Below are 16,506 nucleotides of genomic sequence, written 5' to 3'. Positions count from 1 at the left end.
GTCCTATTCTGTAGTGCTTTCATAGGTCAGTTCATTTAATTTTCCCAACTACTCATGAAGATGGTCCTTCATCTGGGTGACTCAGTAAAGTCAGCTCAGGTCATGATCCCAGGGTCCTGGAATCAAGTCTACCTCAGGTCAGGTCATGATCCCAGGGTCCTGGAATCAAGTCTACCTCTGCCCTTGCTCCCTGTGTGTGCTCTCTATCTCTGTTAAATAAATAAATGAAATCTTAAAAAAAAAAAAAAAAAAAAAAAAAAAAAGAGGGGCCCTTTTTTTTTTTTTTTTTTAAAGAGATTTTATTTATTTACTTACTTGAGGGGTAGAGAGAGAGAGTACCTGTGCACAAGCTGGGGGAGGGGCACAGGGAGAGGGAGAGAATCTCAAGCAGACTCCAAACTGAGCCCAGAACCCAACTTGGGGCTTGATCTCATGACCTGAGCCAAAATCAACCAGATGCTCAACCGACTGAGCCACCCAGGCACCCCTCAGCTGGTCGTTGAAAGATGAAGGAAGGAAGGCTCAGAGACTGAGAAGCACTGCCGGGGGCAGAGCTGAAAGGCCAGCTCGGGCCTTTCCCCTCTTCACTAGGGAGCCCTGTCTCGATAGCAGGTAAGAAGCCAAATGGACCATCGGGCTCTCGAAGATGCGGTAGAGGAGGAGTGGGACACAGAATACAGCAGCAAATTCAGATCAGTCAAAGCAGGGACTTTATGCTAGGCTTAGAAATGCTTTTTAAAAATCAACTGTACCAGAACACCTTTTAATTTAAAGACGCAGAGATAAAAACTCAGGCAAGCTTCAAAGAGAACATGGACCACTAGCAGCATGACTCCATCCCGCCCGCCTGCTCAAACTTCTCCACACAAAGGAGCAGAAGTCCTCTTCCCATGGGTACCATCCACAGCATTAGCCAAAGCTGACCAATCCAATCCGTGCTTTTAAGATCTCTGCTCTCCTATACATTGTCCTTTCTTCATTTTCTGGCTACTTGTTTTTTTCACATTCTACAAATTTGGCCATTTCATAGAATCTGTTCTCAGCCCTCCTCTAGAATCTTTCTATATTCTCCCCTTGAGTAGCTGCATTGCTTTCTTGACTTCAACTATTGCCTCCATGCAGATGACCCTACATCTGTTTTCTTAGCTTTACTGTCTCTGCTAAGCACTAGTCTCTAATTCCAGTCACTTACCGGACCGCCCCACTTGGCTCTTCTGCCGGCATCTTCAAGTTTTCAATGAAGATTAGTTATGTAATTTCCTCCTCTCACCAAATCAGTTCCTTGTATAACTCTCTAATTTCTCATGGTAATAATATCATTTTCTGAACCATCTAGGCTCATAATGTCTGACTCATCTCTCTTTGCTTAATTCACTTTCCTTTTCCCCAAACTCAAGCCAAGGTGAAGGAATGGAGCAGGGAGTGACGAGGGCCAGGGTGACCGACATCACTGAGAAATGTCCTCTTAGAAAAAGGAAGAAGATGACATGGGAGATGTACTGAGCAAAGGAGGGGGAAAGATTAGGATCAGAAGGGCCCTCTGGGGGACGGTTGCAGACCTCAAGAAGTGAGCCCGGCAGGAGAGGTAGGGAGGGAAATAAAACCATGGTATCTGGGTGTTGCAAAACAGTCTAACTTCAAAGATGTATCTGAAGCAGGGTAAGAATATACTTCTCTAAGGATTGAACTCAAAATCAAATGAGGCAGGCTGTAAAGAAGAAAGGTTGGGAATACAAAGGAATAAAAACATAGGAATGTTAGTTCAAGACAATCTGGGTCTTACCAGTTACATTATATATCTATAAATGACCTAACTGCAAATGTGATACCTTGAGATTTTCTTCAATAACAGTAAAGCAGCTTCCTGCATGGTGTTCTCGAAACACCAGAGGACAAAAGAGACACTAGAGGAATCAGGGGTTGGTTGTGATGATGAATTATACAGAAGGTCTTCTCCATTCCCCTGGTACGGGGCATGAAGGAGACGACAGCAGACTTTCTGATGGAGGCGACTCCAGCCATTTTCCTGTGTTACAACCTTCCCAATGTTAGCCTCAGAAATCAGAGAGGAGCCCTGACACCTCCTGATAATCCATTCCAGGACACTGACAAATCCCTGCTTCTGTCGGTCACCTCCTGGGGTGATGCAATCCGTTACTGTCCTGTAGGGGGCTTTGAGTTTTACTTGGCCTTTCTTTTTCTCCCAGTTTTGGGGAGCTCTCCTGAAATTCTAGTATTCCAGAATTCAGTAAATGTGCACGGTTTAACTTTCTTCACTCTTGCAATTTTACAGACAAAGTCATATCTCCAGACTGGAAGTATTAATACTTCCACTTGGTGTGCAGGTGGTGGCCCTCAGACCCCCCAAGCAGCAATACTCAGCCTCTTAAAATGCTATTACGCATCTGATTGGCAGAACTTAAGGCAGCAATGCACCTGTGGAAATGCCATGCTTTTGTAGAAGAACAAGGCATCAGAATACCATAATCTGGACACAAGAATCTCCAAAGAGTAGGCCCCTACTGGCACCTCTCTTGTCCTCCACTATCTTTCTCACTACCCAGGATACGCTTGGCACAGAGGAGCCCCTCTCCCATCATCCGTGAAATGAATGTCTCTTGATTTCGGCCATACAGTGATAAACACAAACACGAACACACAATTGTGTGTGTGTGTGTGTGGTGTGTAAAACTCAAGGCCCCCTACAGGTCACAAGTGTGTGTGTGTGTGTGTGTGTGTGTGTGTGTGATAAAGAGAGCCTTTAACATAGAAACAACATAAAGAAAGAAATCTCAAAACTTCAGTATTTTTTCCTGTAGGTCGCGTTAGCTCAGGTGCTGTGGAGGAGCTTGTCTTCCACACCCATTCCTGGACCTCATTCCTTTAGCTCTATGATAATCTGCCTCAAATCTAATAACTTAGCAACACTTCTTAACTGAGGCTACTGTGTGTGAGATCTTAGCCTTCCAATCTGTTCCCACCCCTGATACATTCTCTTCCCATCACTTTTCAGCATTTTGGTCGTGATCAGTTTCCTGTCTCATGCACAGTCATCCTTCTGCCGCTCTGATCTCACCTCCTCCTCCCGCCACACCCACTTCCAGCGACTTCTCCAAGTCCACACTGTACGGCTCGGTGTTTGAGACTCAGGGCTGTGGCCTATGAATCTCACGGATTCTCACGGAACCCCTCTGTTCTGGACTGACCTACCTCCTCAGTATGCCCCAAACACACCTTATCTCTTTCCCTTTGTGCCGGTTTCCCAAACCCTATACAACTTTCAGGCTCCAGCTTCCAGACGTCCAAAAGGGCAGCTTCAGGGAAACACAGTGACTCTAGCATTTGCCCCAGATGCTGGAGTGTACAGTTTTGTAAGAGGAGGTCCCCAGAAAGTACGCTAAAGTTACTGAGGTTCTCCAGGTTGAAAGTCATGAAAGAGAGGCTCTCACAACTGGCCAGTGTTGCCTGTCTTTGTCTTTTTGGCCCTGCCACGTGCTCTCCGGCTCATAGATGTTTTATTGGTATAGCCACAATAATTAACTGATTTTTTTCTACTGAACAAAGTTGCTTTAAAAAAATGTCTCACGAACTGGAGTTACTGAGTTCCACAAACTGGTGTGAACAAACAATCCCGCACGTGGCCAGACCTGTTTGGTCACATGTGCACACGAGTGGGCTAGTGATGAGCCAGTCAGCCTCACACATTTACAGGAGCAGATTTTCTTCTCGTGAACACACGTGGCTTACGTCTCATCCATCATGTGACACGAAACAACTTTTCTTCAATTTCATGAAAGAGGAGGGAATGTCCAAGTCAGGGGGCCCTCCAATGATATCTCCCCCAGGTCTGTAAACACACACACACACACACACACCCCACACAAAGTGACACTGTACAGCTGATGCAAATGGGGCTTGGTGACCATGGTGGGAGCCCGTTCTCAGGCAGTGGCCCTTCCTCCTGCTGGACTGTGCCCCAGGGAGAAACCTCAGGCACGTACAGGCTGCCCAAGCCAGATCCTTGGCAGCTTCAGAGGAAGCCTAGAGACCAGGACAGTGCCTGGTGAGTGGTGGCGGGCAGGGAGGAAGAAGTTACTGCAGTGTCCCTTGTCACACCCCCTAGAGGGGTACATGGATGTCAGGAAAGGAGAGGGGTATTTAACCCAGTGAGTCAGTTTGCACTTAAAGATGTTGAATGGGGGAAAATGGGAGGAAAGAGAGGAACACGGGGAATAGGACTGTACTTACGGCTATACCAGAGGTCCTAGCTCTGGACCGGATGTATTTTAGGTCACAATAATACTCAATGTTTCTTTATACCAAATGACCTTACTTCTACATATGGTATGTTTTATTATAAATATATAAATAAATGTAAATATAAAAATAAATTAAATACATATATAAAAATAAAGTTATATTTATTTTATTTTTATATGTATTTTATTATATGTGATTTATTATACATTATGTATTTTATTATATTTTATACATATATAAAATATATGTATAAAATATAATATATATTTTATATGCAAATGCATATGTGCAAATATATGTTTGCATATATATTTTTATATATGTATATAAATGGGTTGGAAAGAGCTTTTTTAAGATTTTATTTATTTTTCAGAAAGAGAGAGAGAGAGCACAAGCAGGGGGTGCAGCAGGCAGAGGGAGAAGCAGGCTGAGCCAGAATCCTGATGCGGGACTCAATTCCAGGACCCTGCGACCATGACCTGAGCTGAAGACAGCTGCTTAACCAACTGAGCCACCCAGGCAGCCCTGGAAACAGTTTTTTTAATTAAAAGCTGCTGCATAAAAATGAAAAAGAATGAACACCCCAATGAGAGAACAGTTCAGAATCTGAGGTATAATCTTAACGTAGAATATTAGGCAGTCATTAAAAAACGTAAAATGAATCTGCAAGGGGTTCTTACTGTGTATTGTTACAAGAGAACACAGAAGTGCATAGAATATCCCATTTTTGAAAACCTATGATTGCACTAAAAGGTGCTGAGCACATCAGCGCGAACAATGTGGGCTAACTGGCTAGAACAGAAGAAATGAGGAAGGAAGAGAATAATGGAAAATAAGCAAAGCAACTATTAAAAATAAGACAGTCCTTGATAAAAATCAAGAATTATATAAAATTATGCATATGTGAATATATATTTGCATGAAAATGCAATGGAAGAATGGTTATAAAAATGTTGGAGGTGTGTTATCTCAGGGTAAAAATATTTCAGGGGATTTTACATTCTTCCTTGTACTTTTTTACATTTTAGTAAGTAAATATAATAATTATATAACCAAAGTAACAATATTCATTGAGGAAAAATTTTGAATAACTCACTATCACTGGTAGCATGAAAATGAGGTTTCTAAGTCTTCATAGACAAAAGATGGCATATCTAGTAGAATTCTGAATCATTCACAACTAAAAGGGGTTTCCCAATCTTTTTTTTCAAAACAGAGACAGACCACAAAGTCCAAAATTAATGATCACCATAAACACTTTAAGCATCTTTAAGGCAGGTCTTAAATCTAATTTTTAACACACTCTCCCAAAGGCTCCAAGCACTCTGAGTGCTCAATCAATCCTCATTAATTGACAAGCACATTTCAAATCTCATGAATTATTACATCAAAGATGATATTATCTGACATACAAATGCTATTAAAAAGTAAAATCTCATCTAAAAATGAATATGAGAGCTGAGGCAGCTCCAGTGAAAACAGTTTAACTATGAAATTTAATCTGCCACAAAAGAAGTAATAAAAGTAACACAGAACACATTTTGTTCATCTTGCCCCTGGTCATATTAAATGTATCTAGTTTTGCTACCTTCATTACTGTAGTCTCAGGCCTGAAGGTCATCTATGCAGCCCCCAACGGCCGTCCACTCAACGTCATTAACTTCTACGTTTTACGGCAGATACAAGATTCATGACATTGCCTGCCCATCCTCATGAATGATACCCAGTCTTTGAAACTCTAAAGATTAAAACTCTGCCTGTTAAAATTCTGATGATAGCATGAAATCATTTTGCAGAGAGATGCTCTCCTTTTATTCTCCTAGGCCTGCTTCCCCTGCAGAGTAGCAGAAATGGATGTTGAAGCTGTGCAGAGAGATGCTTGGTGAACAGCCATGAAATAGCCTTTCCAGGGGACACACACATGGGGTGTGGGGGGGCAGTGGCTGCTTCTCTTGATCCCTAATGCCAGGTACCCCCCACCTGGCTGTAGGTAACAGCCCACCTGTTCCCTGTTACAGCCACCTGGCAGGTAATGGGTATGCGGGAACATGAAAACCCATTTGACACATACAACCTTTTCAATTAAAATACTTACTTGGACTAGTAAGTGGCCTGAGTTAGGCAAGCAGGTGCCACATTTCTTGGTGTCATCGTTTATCTGCTTGATCAAATTCATCAATATTTCCACAGCACCTTTGCTGATCATTTCATTGAGAAATCGTGGATTTCCAGAAATGAACTTGATAGCGCCCATACAGTATAGGAAAGCTTCCATGTTAGTCTGTAGCTCCTCACTTCTCAGGACCTCCAATAATGAGTCTGCCAAAAAGATGAATTATTACAAATGTGTTAACGACAGGAGAGAGATTATTTTAAAGCACTTGTGTGTGACCGTCAAACACAATTTGTAAAATGTCGGTCAATATTACATTCAAATGCATGTTAAGTGTTATTCTTGTGGGATGAAGAGGGAAGCGTATCTGCAGCAGAGACAAATCTCTGTAATCATAATGACAGCAAAAGGTTGGGAATATTAATTTACAAATAAGAACACCTTCTTTTAATCAAAATGCCATTTCTTGCCTCTTACTAATATCTACCAACCTTTATTTTTAGTCATAAAAAAGTTGAGTTATTATAGAATAATTGATAGTTGAAACAATTTAGGAGTGAAATTTCTTTTTTTTTCCTTTTTCTTTTTAAAACATTTTATTTATTTACTTGAGAGAGGGACCAAACAAGAGCGAGAACGAGCAGGGTGAAAGCAGTGGCAGAAGCAGTTTCCCTGCTGAGCGGGAAGCCCAACGTGGGACTTGATCCCGGGACCCTGGGCTCATGACCTGAGCCAAAGGCAGATGCTTAACCAACTGAGCCACCCAAGAGTTAAATTCCAGCAAACTTTTGAGGACATACTGGTTGCTGTGTGAATGGGAAATTAATCAAGACAGGGTCTTTTAAGAAATCTCAATCACCACAGAAAACGATACTTCTAAGATAACATCCACCTGGTTCCGGAGACAACTTAAAAACATCCATCTGAATAGCTACAACTACTAGATTTTAGGGGTAACCCAGGCAATTCTGATAAGGTGGATCATGCCTCTTTCCCATTTAATTTTATTAATGTCAGTGTGATCATTTGTCAGAATCTTTCTTTGTCCCTGTCTGCTGGCGTCAAAAAAAGAGATCATTCATCCTAGGTCACAAAAAAAAAAAAAGAAAAAAAAAAAGAACTCAGGGCATTTTCCTTGTTGCTGCCTTGCCTTAGATCAGCAATGCGAATTCATAAAAGATTTCTATTGAGGTAACTATTTGAGCATCTTTATTATTTAAGGGTGTACCAAGACTCAAACAGTATTAGTTAGGAAGGCAGCATGTAATCAAATTTCTCTATAGATCTGAAATACATTTGAGACACTCTGATGTCAAACGTCTACAACAGCCGTCTTCCAGTTTGTCTTCCAAGTTTGAGTCATTCCTACTCCATCAAAAGCCCCCAAATTTCAATTATGTCAAATACCATTATATGCATTTCGTCTGATAATCGATCTGAGACCAGGAAATGGATTTTTAAGTAGGGAACACTTGCTAAAGTCACATAATGTTACTACAGGCATTTAAAACAAACAGCCAGGGGCACCTGGGTGGCTCAGTTGGATTAAAGCCTCTGCCTTCAGCTCAGGTCATGATCCCAGGGTCCTGGGATGGAGCCCCGAGTCGGGCTCTCTGCTCAGCAGGGAGCCTGCTTCCCTCTCTCTCTGCCTGCCTCTCTGCCTACTTGTGATCCCTGTCAAATAAATAAATAAAATATTAAAAAAAAATAAAAAAGTAAAACAAACAGCCAACAATCCTTGGCTCCAAAGATACACATTAAACAGAATGTGGAAAACACAGAGAAGGACAGAGCAAAACTAGGCATCACATAACTTCTGGATATTAGGAGAAAATTAAGTATTCTAGCCACCATTAATGACAACTTCACTCCCCAAACTTCTCACTCATACGCAAGGGCCCCAGGCGCTGAATGATACTCACCGAGAATGCCGTCATTCTCAAACAGAGAGTCATTCTTCTCACTCCTGCTGATTTTAAATATAAGTTTGCAGACATTAAGAAGATTCTTTCTACTCACTTTAAGCTGCAGAGAAAGAAAACACGTTTTATAGATAATACATATATACTCATATATACTCATTTTTCAGACTATATCTGGAATGCTGTGAGATAATGGCAAATAGTGTTAAAAATTTAAAATTACCTTCTAAATCAGACAAAAATAGTCAAGTACATTAAACACAGGGACAATAAGGAAGCATACTTCTAAAAAAAAGACACAGTAGAGGGGGATTAACTACATCAAAGAGTCTCAATTCGCTGTATTATTTATCTAAAGTAGTAAAAATTAAAAAATATCCTCAGTGTTCATCATTAGGGAATAATTTAATAAATTGTGGAACAATACCATTTGTATCAAGCAGTCCCAGAAAGTGTAACTATGAATACCATGTTTTAAAAAAAGACATTTAGGAGCACCTGAGTGGCTCAGTGGGTTAAAGCCCCTGCCTTTGGCTCAGGTCGTGATCCCAGCTTCCTGGGATCGAGCCCTGCATCGGGATCTCCGTTCAAGCGGGGAGCCTGCTTCCTCCTCTCTCTGCATGCTTCTCTGCCTACTTCTCTGCCTACTTGTGATCTTTGTCTGTCAAATAAATAAATAAAATCTTTAAAATAAATAAATAAATAATAAATTTAAAAAGGCATTTATAACTTATTGTAAGATGGAAATATTATAAGCCCTCATCGCAAGAATGTAAAATATGTTTATAGGAATGAGGTCATCCGAACAAATAAGTATATCTTATTTTATTTATCTTATTTATATATTATATATATTATATATTATATATATTATATATCTTATTTATTTATATTATTTTATCATTAAAAAGCATCTTAAAAATTACCTTCAATATTGTTTATTAATGACTTTCTAGTTAGTTTAAAAAAAAAAGAATGGAATTTGTTCTTAAAGTTTCATTGTGGGGGCGTCTGGGGGGCTCAGTGGGTTAAAGCCTCTGCCTTCAGCTGGGGTCATGGTCCCAGGGTCCTGGGATCGAGCCCCTCGTCGGGCTCTCTGCTCAGCAGGGACCCTACTTCCTCCTCTCTCTCTGCCTGCCTCTCTGCCTACTTGTGATCTTTGTCTGTCAAATAAATAAATAAAATCTTAAAAAACAAAAAAAGATTCATTGTGTGTTTGATCCACAAATATTACTTCACTCCTGCTACGGACCAGGCACAGGGCTGTTCGCTGTAGGAGATTCGAGGGTGAGCACCGTCAGCCTGGTGCCAAGGGGCAGAGGGGGGAAGCTGTTCCCACACAGCAGTGTCCATCTGCCTCCCTGCTTTGGGCCCTGGACAGGTTATCTCAGAGCAACCTCAAAAAAGTAGTTCTTTCCGTTTTGCACCTGGGGAGTCTCTGTAAGTATTAGAAATGCAGACTCTCGGGCCCCAGATAGCTCTGCTGGATCAGAATCTGCATTTTAGCAAACTCCCTGGAGATCAGGGCTTGTGCAAGTCTGAGACTGTTGGGGAAGCATCGGAAACTGTTACATGTGGCAGGATGGCCACTCCTTCTGTTCTCAGGAGGGAAAAGGAAATGGGAATTAGGAAAAAAAATGGAATGCTCAAGGGTTTCAAAAAAATTATTTAAAAACCCAGAAGATAGGGGCACCTGGGTGGCTCATTCCTTAAGCGTCTGCCTTCAGCTCAGGTCATGATTCCAGAGTCCTGGGATGGAGCTCCGCAGAGCATCGTTTCCCTGCTCAGTGGGGAGTCTCCTTCTCCCTCTCCCACTCCCCCTGCTTGTGTTCCCTCTCTTGCTGTGTCTCTCTCTGTCAAATAAATTAAATCTTAAAAATAAAATAAAATAAAAACCCAGAAGATGAGCTGACTAAAGAGAGTGGAAATAAATTCTCTATCAGTGGAAATAGATGTTGTTCTTAATACTTGAGAATATATTTAATCAGTTAACCATCTTCTGCTATACTGTGAACCTCCGTGTGTGTGTGTGTGTGTGTGTGTATGTGTGTGAAATGTAGCACGTGTTCTGTGCTTAATAAAACGTGCTGAAGAAATGAATGACGACAACTAACCTCAATCTCTGCCCAAGTCTTCTATTTTTAGTAAAAAGTAACGAAGGGAAAATGACAACAACTCACGTCCGGGTTTTCATTAAAGATCAAACAAACAAAAACCCGACGATTTCCAAGCCTGCTATAAGGTCAGTTTACATCCAAAGCACATTCCTACACCTTCTCTTTTGGTAACTATAAAATTATGACTCTGAGACATGAATATATAGTAAGATACTAAGTCACATGCAAGGAACATGGACAACCTTACATAGAAGAGCCCTTCCTCGCACCCAGACCAGTCCCTGCCCTATGCTTCACGTTCTGCTCTCAGCAACGTGCTGGCCCCAGCTCCCCACCCCTCATCCCTCCCCACCCCACCCCTACCCTTGCCATTTCTCTGCATGTTCACAGCCTCTCCGGCTACATACAGCGCCAGGAGGGAAGACAGGGAATTTTATTCACTTGTATTCCCAGCATCAAGAGTCCCTGGCACAGAGTATGTTCTTGTACTGGGGTAGTTTACTTCTTACATTAAAAATAGCAGTCTTGGGGCGCCTGGGTGGCTCAGTGGGTTAAGCCACTGCCTTCGGCTCAGGTCATGATCTCGGGGTCCTGGGATCAAGTCCCGCATCCGGCTCTCTGCTCAGCAGGAGCCTGCTTCCTCCTCTCTCTCTCTCTGCCTGCCTCTCTGCCTACTCGTGATCTCTCTCTGTCAAATAAATAAATAAAATCTTTAAAAAAAAAAAAATAGCAGTCTTGGGACGCCTGGGTGGCTCAGTTGGTTAAGCCGCTGCCTTCGGCTCAGGTCATGATTCCAAGGTCCTGGGATCAAGTCCCACATTGGGCTCCTTGCTCGGCGGGGAGCCTGCTTCTCTCACTGCCTCTGCCTGCCTCTCTGCCTGCTTGTGTGTACTCTCTCTCTCTATCTCTGGCAAATAAATAAAATCTTAAAAAAAAAAATAGCAGTCTTTTCTATTCCAAGAAAATTTGGAAAATTAAAGAGAAGTTTAAGAACACTTACACTACTACTACTATATATAATCACTCTTGACAGACTGGTGGGGTTTCTTTTCTGTTTTCTTTTTACCCCCTACCTAGAGTACCAGATTTTTCCCCCCTCCTGAATATATAGTTGCATTCATTGCATATATGTTTATACTTAAAAAAATTCTTAATACAGACTGATACATTTTTGTAAGATCCTTTGACACAAAGTTTAAAATTATATGACTGTCTGGCAAAACCTCCAACTAACTTAACCAAAAAAATGCAAGAAAGCAGAAGAACTGATATTATACTCCCTGAATGTTTTTAACTATAAAATTTTTTTTAAAGATTTAATCTATTTATTTGACACAGAGAGAGAGAGAGCACAAGCAGGGGGAGCTACAGAGGGAGAGAGAGAAGCAGACACCCCACTGAGCAGAGAGCCTGATGTGGGATTCGATCCCAGGATTCTGGGATCGTGACCATGATCGTGAGGGTCAACTTACTGGGCCACCCAGGTGCCCCTTAACTATAAATAATTTTAAATGTCTGAACTTTAATACTAAACTGGTAGTATTAGCAGAAACTAGAGAAGATATTAAAAACACCTTAGTTCCATATAACTATATATTATATACTATAATATATAATATAAAAAATATATAAAAATATATATTTTGTTAGTTAGCTTTTCTTTTAACTTTTTATGATATGGTCTTTCTAAAACTTATATAGAATTCCATCACCAAGGCCTATGCAAAACAATGTCTTGTTTGGAACATTAAGGAGAGATTCAGGTAGCAGGTGGGAAGTTGGGCTGGATGGCCTTGAAGATCCTTCCTGACCTGATTCTGTAGCTAATCAGAACGGACAGCCTGCCCATGTCTGCACTCTGGAGTGTAGCCTGCTCAAAATCACCCCTGATTCTGCAAGGCAGTCAACGCCACACAGAGAGCTTTATCTAATCAAACTGAGTTCAGGATGGGATCACTGCTTGGGAGATGACCTAGCCTTTTACCCTAAAATAGTTAAATAGTATCATATATCTAATTAATTTGAATGGCACCTTTAATAGCCAAAATTATATTCTCTCGGGAAAGCACTGATGAATTCATGACATTTTCCTTCTCTGTCTCATTTATCTATTTTTTGGCTTGGTAGGGAGCAAAATGTCTGGGATCCAGATGAAAAACCAAAAATAATGGATTGCTCAGCAGCTAAGAGCTTCGGTCTCCCCAGGGTAGCTATGCTGGTAGAAACTTCCAGCCTCTCACAGGGGCTCTCCTGGGCCTAGGGGGCACCCCAAATCCAGGGCCAGAGAGGAAATGGGGCAAGCATGCAGATACCTTTTCACCTTTACCCGTCAGCTTTTTAATTCTTTTTTAAGTATTATTTAAATTCCAGTTAGTTAACCTAAGTCTACCTACAGCTTTTAACTTCAGCAATCTCTGTGGCTTCTGCTCTTTTTTGTTTCATTAAAGCTAACCGATCAGTTACCCCCAGTGAGGGGATCAAAATACATCTCAAATCACCATTTCAAAGAAGTATTGCTTTCTGAGTCATATATCATATCACAGTGTTTTAGAAGAGGGTGAACAGTTTGTGATGACAGCTCAGTAAAGGTGTAGCTTCTCCCCCCAAATTACATGGAGTATGTAGTCAGGATATTTTGCTTTCATGAAAGACATCAAAATAAGGAACACTGGGCATTCTTACTGAGTTCTTAGTAAGTATGCCAACACTTACCTTCCCTGTGTACTTTTGGATTTTAAATTATATGAATTATGGGTGTTAACATAATAGCTTTTACTTTTATGAAACCAAGTAAACAAAGCTTCATTCATTTGTTTTAGCGGCTCTTTTAGAAGGTTCTCTAATAACTCTGTCTTATCTTTTGTTTCCAACCGCTTATGGCTGTGACAACAAAGTGTTCCCCTCAAACAATGGTATCATTTTGTCCGAGACAGAGCTTATCCAAACTTTTATTTGGTGTCTGGCTTTTTCTTCTAACACGTCCCGGGAGCCTTCTGTTACCGCCTTCCCATGACCACAAGCAGCTGCTTCTCTGTTTCACACTGGTTCATAAGGCACCTGGCCAGTGTGCCCACGGTCCAGGGTATCCTCGGTTATTTATTAAATCATGGAGCAGAATCAAGGACCCGGCAGAAACTGTAGGGCAGAAACCACAAGCTTGGGTTCCCTGATACCGATCTCCAGTCAAGTTACTTGAGAAACTGTTTTGAATGTGTTTGCCTATTGTCACCTTTTTTTTTTTTTTTTTAAACCTACCCACAGTCCAAATATAAGAGCTTATTTGAACATTTTCCACGATCTCAGCCTCAGACAGTGTTCCTAGTCAAATTCGGAGATGGCAATTTATTACCCTGATTTTTTTCAAGATTCTAAATGAACACAATACATTTCTGATCTCTGTAAGACTTACAAATAAAGCATTAGATAGAACTTTTATGTGCTATAGTCTACTAGACCAGAGGAAAGAAAAACTTACTGCTAGAATAATTTTTGCAAGTTTAAGGCTGAGCAAGTCTGAACCAATATCAACTAGTTTATACAGGGTCTTCAGGAGAACACTTCTTCTCTTAAATTTATTTCCAAGCATGTTTCCTTCCTCTAAAGCGTGATGAAGTTGTGTGCAAGCAGCACAAATCGTTTCAATGTTTTCTTCTGTCAGAGCAAAGAGAGTAAAGCGGCACTTACTAATTAAGGTCAAGTCTTCAAGTGTGTCAAACACAGTGTAAGTAAAACCCCCTAATTCTTTCCCCAAACATCTTCAAATTCCTGAACTATGTTTTTTCCCTTCTCTTGCAGTTTCCATCTACCTGTTTGTTTGTTTTTTTTTCCATCTACCTCCTACATGTTGACTTATTTACTCATCAGTCGGCTTATCTAGAACACACAGTCTTTCAAAAGTGTGTTAAAGAATAGAACTGTACCGATCCCAGGTGACTTGCTTTACTCCCCAAACACCCTCTACCTCATGGTGTTCCCTTCAGTCTCGGGGAAGCACACCACAGTGTCTCCACCTCCAGCCCTCTGGGGCATAGTTCCATTGGCCCAGAATGTTCTCCTCTCCTTCATTCCTACTGACTTGGGTCCATCAAGGCTTTGTTTACATTCTGGCTCCTCCAGAAAAGATGTACCTTTCCACATTCCATGAACATTACTTCGTACTGTGTTTTTCCTTACGTATCTATGGATGCCGTGTTCCATGTCCAGTGCCCTCGCCCAGATGTCACGCTAAGTGAGGAGGAATCTTGTCTTTGTATCTTTGTATCACCAGAACATGGTTCAGTGAGAATACTGTACTGACAACCTATAACATAGTTTAATAAATACTTGTTTTCTAATGTATCTGGTGACAAAAACAATGATCCATATTTTTCTGTGAGAACAACGCTCATTATCTAGGAAAAGAGGGCTCCAAGGGGACAGAAATCTCACCAGTGTCACCTCAGCCACTATTACTTGCAGGTGGTTATTACAAGAGAGAAGGATAAGAAGACTGTAGTTGGGAAATGGGAGAATCCTAGAACATTTTATTTTACGGTGAGAATTCTGAGGACAGCCATCTTTGAATGGGGTATCCATCCCAGTAGGCATATGAAGAAGAAAACAAGCACACAAAGCGGAACCTGAGGGGAAATCTAAGAATCCAAGTCTGAGATATTCAGTTGAAAAATATTATCTGATAGATCCCATCACAAAACTTAAAATTAGGAAACCAATCTTAAATAAATACCATAATGTGCTCTTAAAAGCCCACATAGAGGAAGTGTGCGCCTGAAGAAGGAAATGACTCAGGCCATTTTTAGCTCTTTTCAACAATAACATCTAAGAAAAAATGTTAAACCTCAATAGCTTGGTAACCTTCAATGGCTTTCGGTTATGCACTTAAATAAATGAATTTTTGGGAAATGACTTAGACTCACTTTAAATAAAAGGAAAAACCTGAGTTCTATTGTAAGAACACTTTTGTTTTGTTGTTTTATTCTTCTGTTCCTGGCAGTTTCTTCACAAACCCCAAGTTCAGGCCGTGGGCCACTCTCTGGCCATGGGGAGATCTCAAGGCATTTTTCTAACACTTCCCTCTGCAAACTCTTCAGCCTGGTGGATTCAATGAGGAATAGCTGCCTTAGTTTAAAAGAAACTAAAAAAGGAAGTTTCATGGGTCAGATTTTAAACTGTTGATCAAATTAACTCTTTATGTCAGTCGGCTTGTTGTAAAGGCTATAGAGCCTTGAAAGACAACTTGAACTTAAGAGCTTTCAAGATTCTCAGGGGGCTAAAGCTAGTAGGTAAAAGTTGGAGAAGTCATAGAAAGCAATGTAGCCACAAAGTCGTGGCTCCCTATAAGATACTTATTAATTACAAAGAGGAAAATAGTAACTTTAGAGTGGAAAAACCTGGACACCACCTTCCCCAAGTGATGGAAATTCCCACCCCCAGTAAGAGACCAGATGAGCATCACGAGCCTACCGCTAGGACGCACTGAGAAGGACACAGCACCACGCCTGCCGCGTACCTGCCCCGAATGCCTCATCCCGGTCTAAGTGTGAGAAAACACCAGGCCAAACTCCTTTGTGGGGGCAGTATATAAAAGAACTGGCCTGTATTCCTCAACTGTGTCAAGATCATGAAAAGAGGACAAATAATTTGAACTTGTGATCCAGGGTTTTCTTTTTATATAAAAGGAATTATAAGGATAACTGGCAAAACTCAATAAGATTTGTGTAGTAAGGTATGGTAGTATCCAGATATGTGACAGAATGTCCTTGTGTCTTGAAATATATGTTAGAGTACTAGGGGTATGGGACATCACTTGGCAATTTGTTCTTAAATGGTTTTCTTTAAAAGGAAAAAAAAAAAACGATGTTAATGTATGGAGTGTGTGTGTGTGTGTGTGTGTGTGTGCGCGCGCGCGTGTGTGTGTGGTGGGGGCTACAGAGAAAATGAGAGCAAGAGGAAGAGAGAGAGGAAGTAATGAAGCAAATGTGGTAAAAGATTAATATTTGGGGAATCTGAGGGAAGGGCATACAGGGTTTCTTTGTACTACCCTTGACACTTTCCTCTAAGTCTGAAATTATGTCAAAATAAAAAGGAAAACAAG

At 41.0% G+C, this 16,506-nt stretch overlaps 1 protein-coding gene across 1 annotated transcript in view; it reads right to left on the bottom strand.

Annotated features, from left to right (window-relative positions):
- The window catches only part of ARMC2 (armadillo repeat containing 2), a 109,890-nt gene that overhangs the window by 46,133 nt on the left and 47,251 nt on the right, over positions 1 to 16,506 (bottom strand). Inside the window, exons 8-10 of the mRNA XM_059401162.1 lie at positions 13,888 to 14,063; positions 8,296 to 8,398; positions 6,356 to 6,579 (exon numbers count right to left, since the gene is read on the bottom strand). Coding sequence (XP_059257145.1) covers positions 6,356 to 6,579; positions 8,296 to 8,398; positions 13,888 to 14,063 — 503 coding nt within the window. The remainder of the gene's footprint in view (positions 1 to 6,355; positions 6,580 to 8,295; positions 8,399 to 13,887; positions 14,064 to 16,506) is intronic.

The sequence above is a fragment of the Mustela nigripes genome, chromosome 5 (assembly GCF_022355385.1).
Source record: "Mustela nigripes isolate SB6536 chromosome 5, MUSNIG.SB6536, whole genome shotgun sequence".
Taxonomy (NCBI): Eukaryota; Metazoa; Chordata; class Mammalia; order Carnivora; family Mustelidae; genus Mustela; species Mustela nigripes.
Note: the sequence above shows the minus strand (reverse complement) of the source record. Positions and strands in the feature narration are given on the sequence as shown.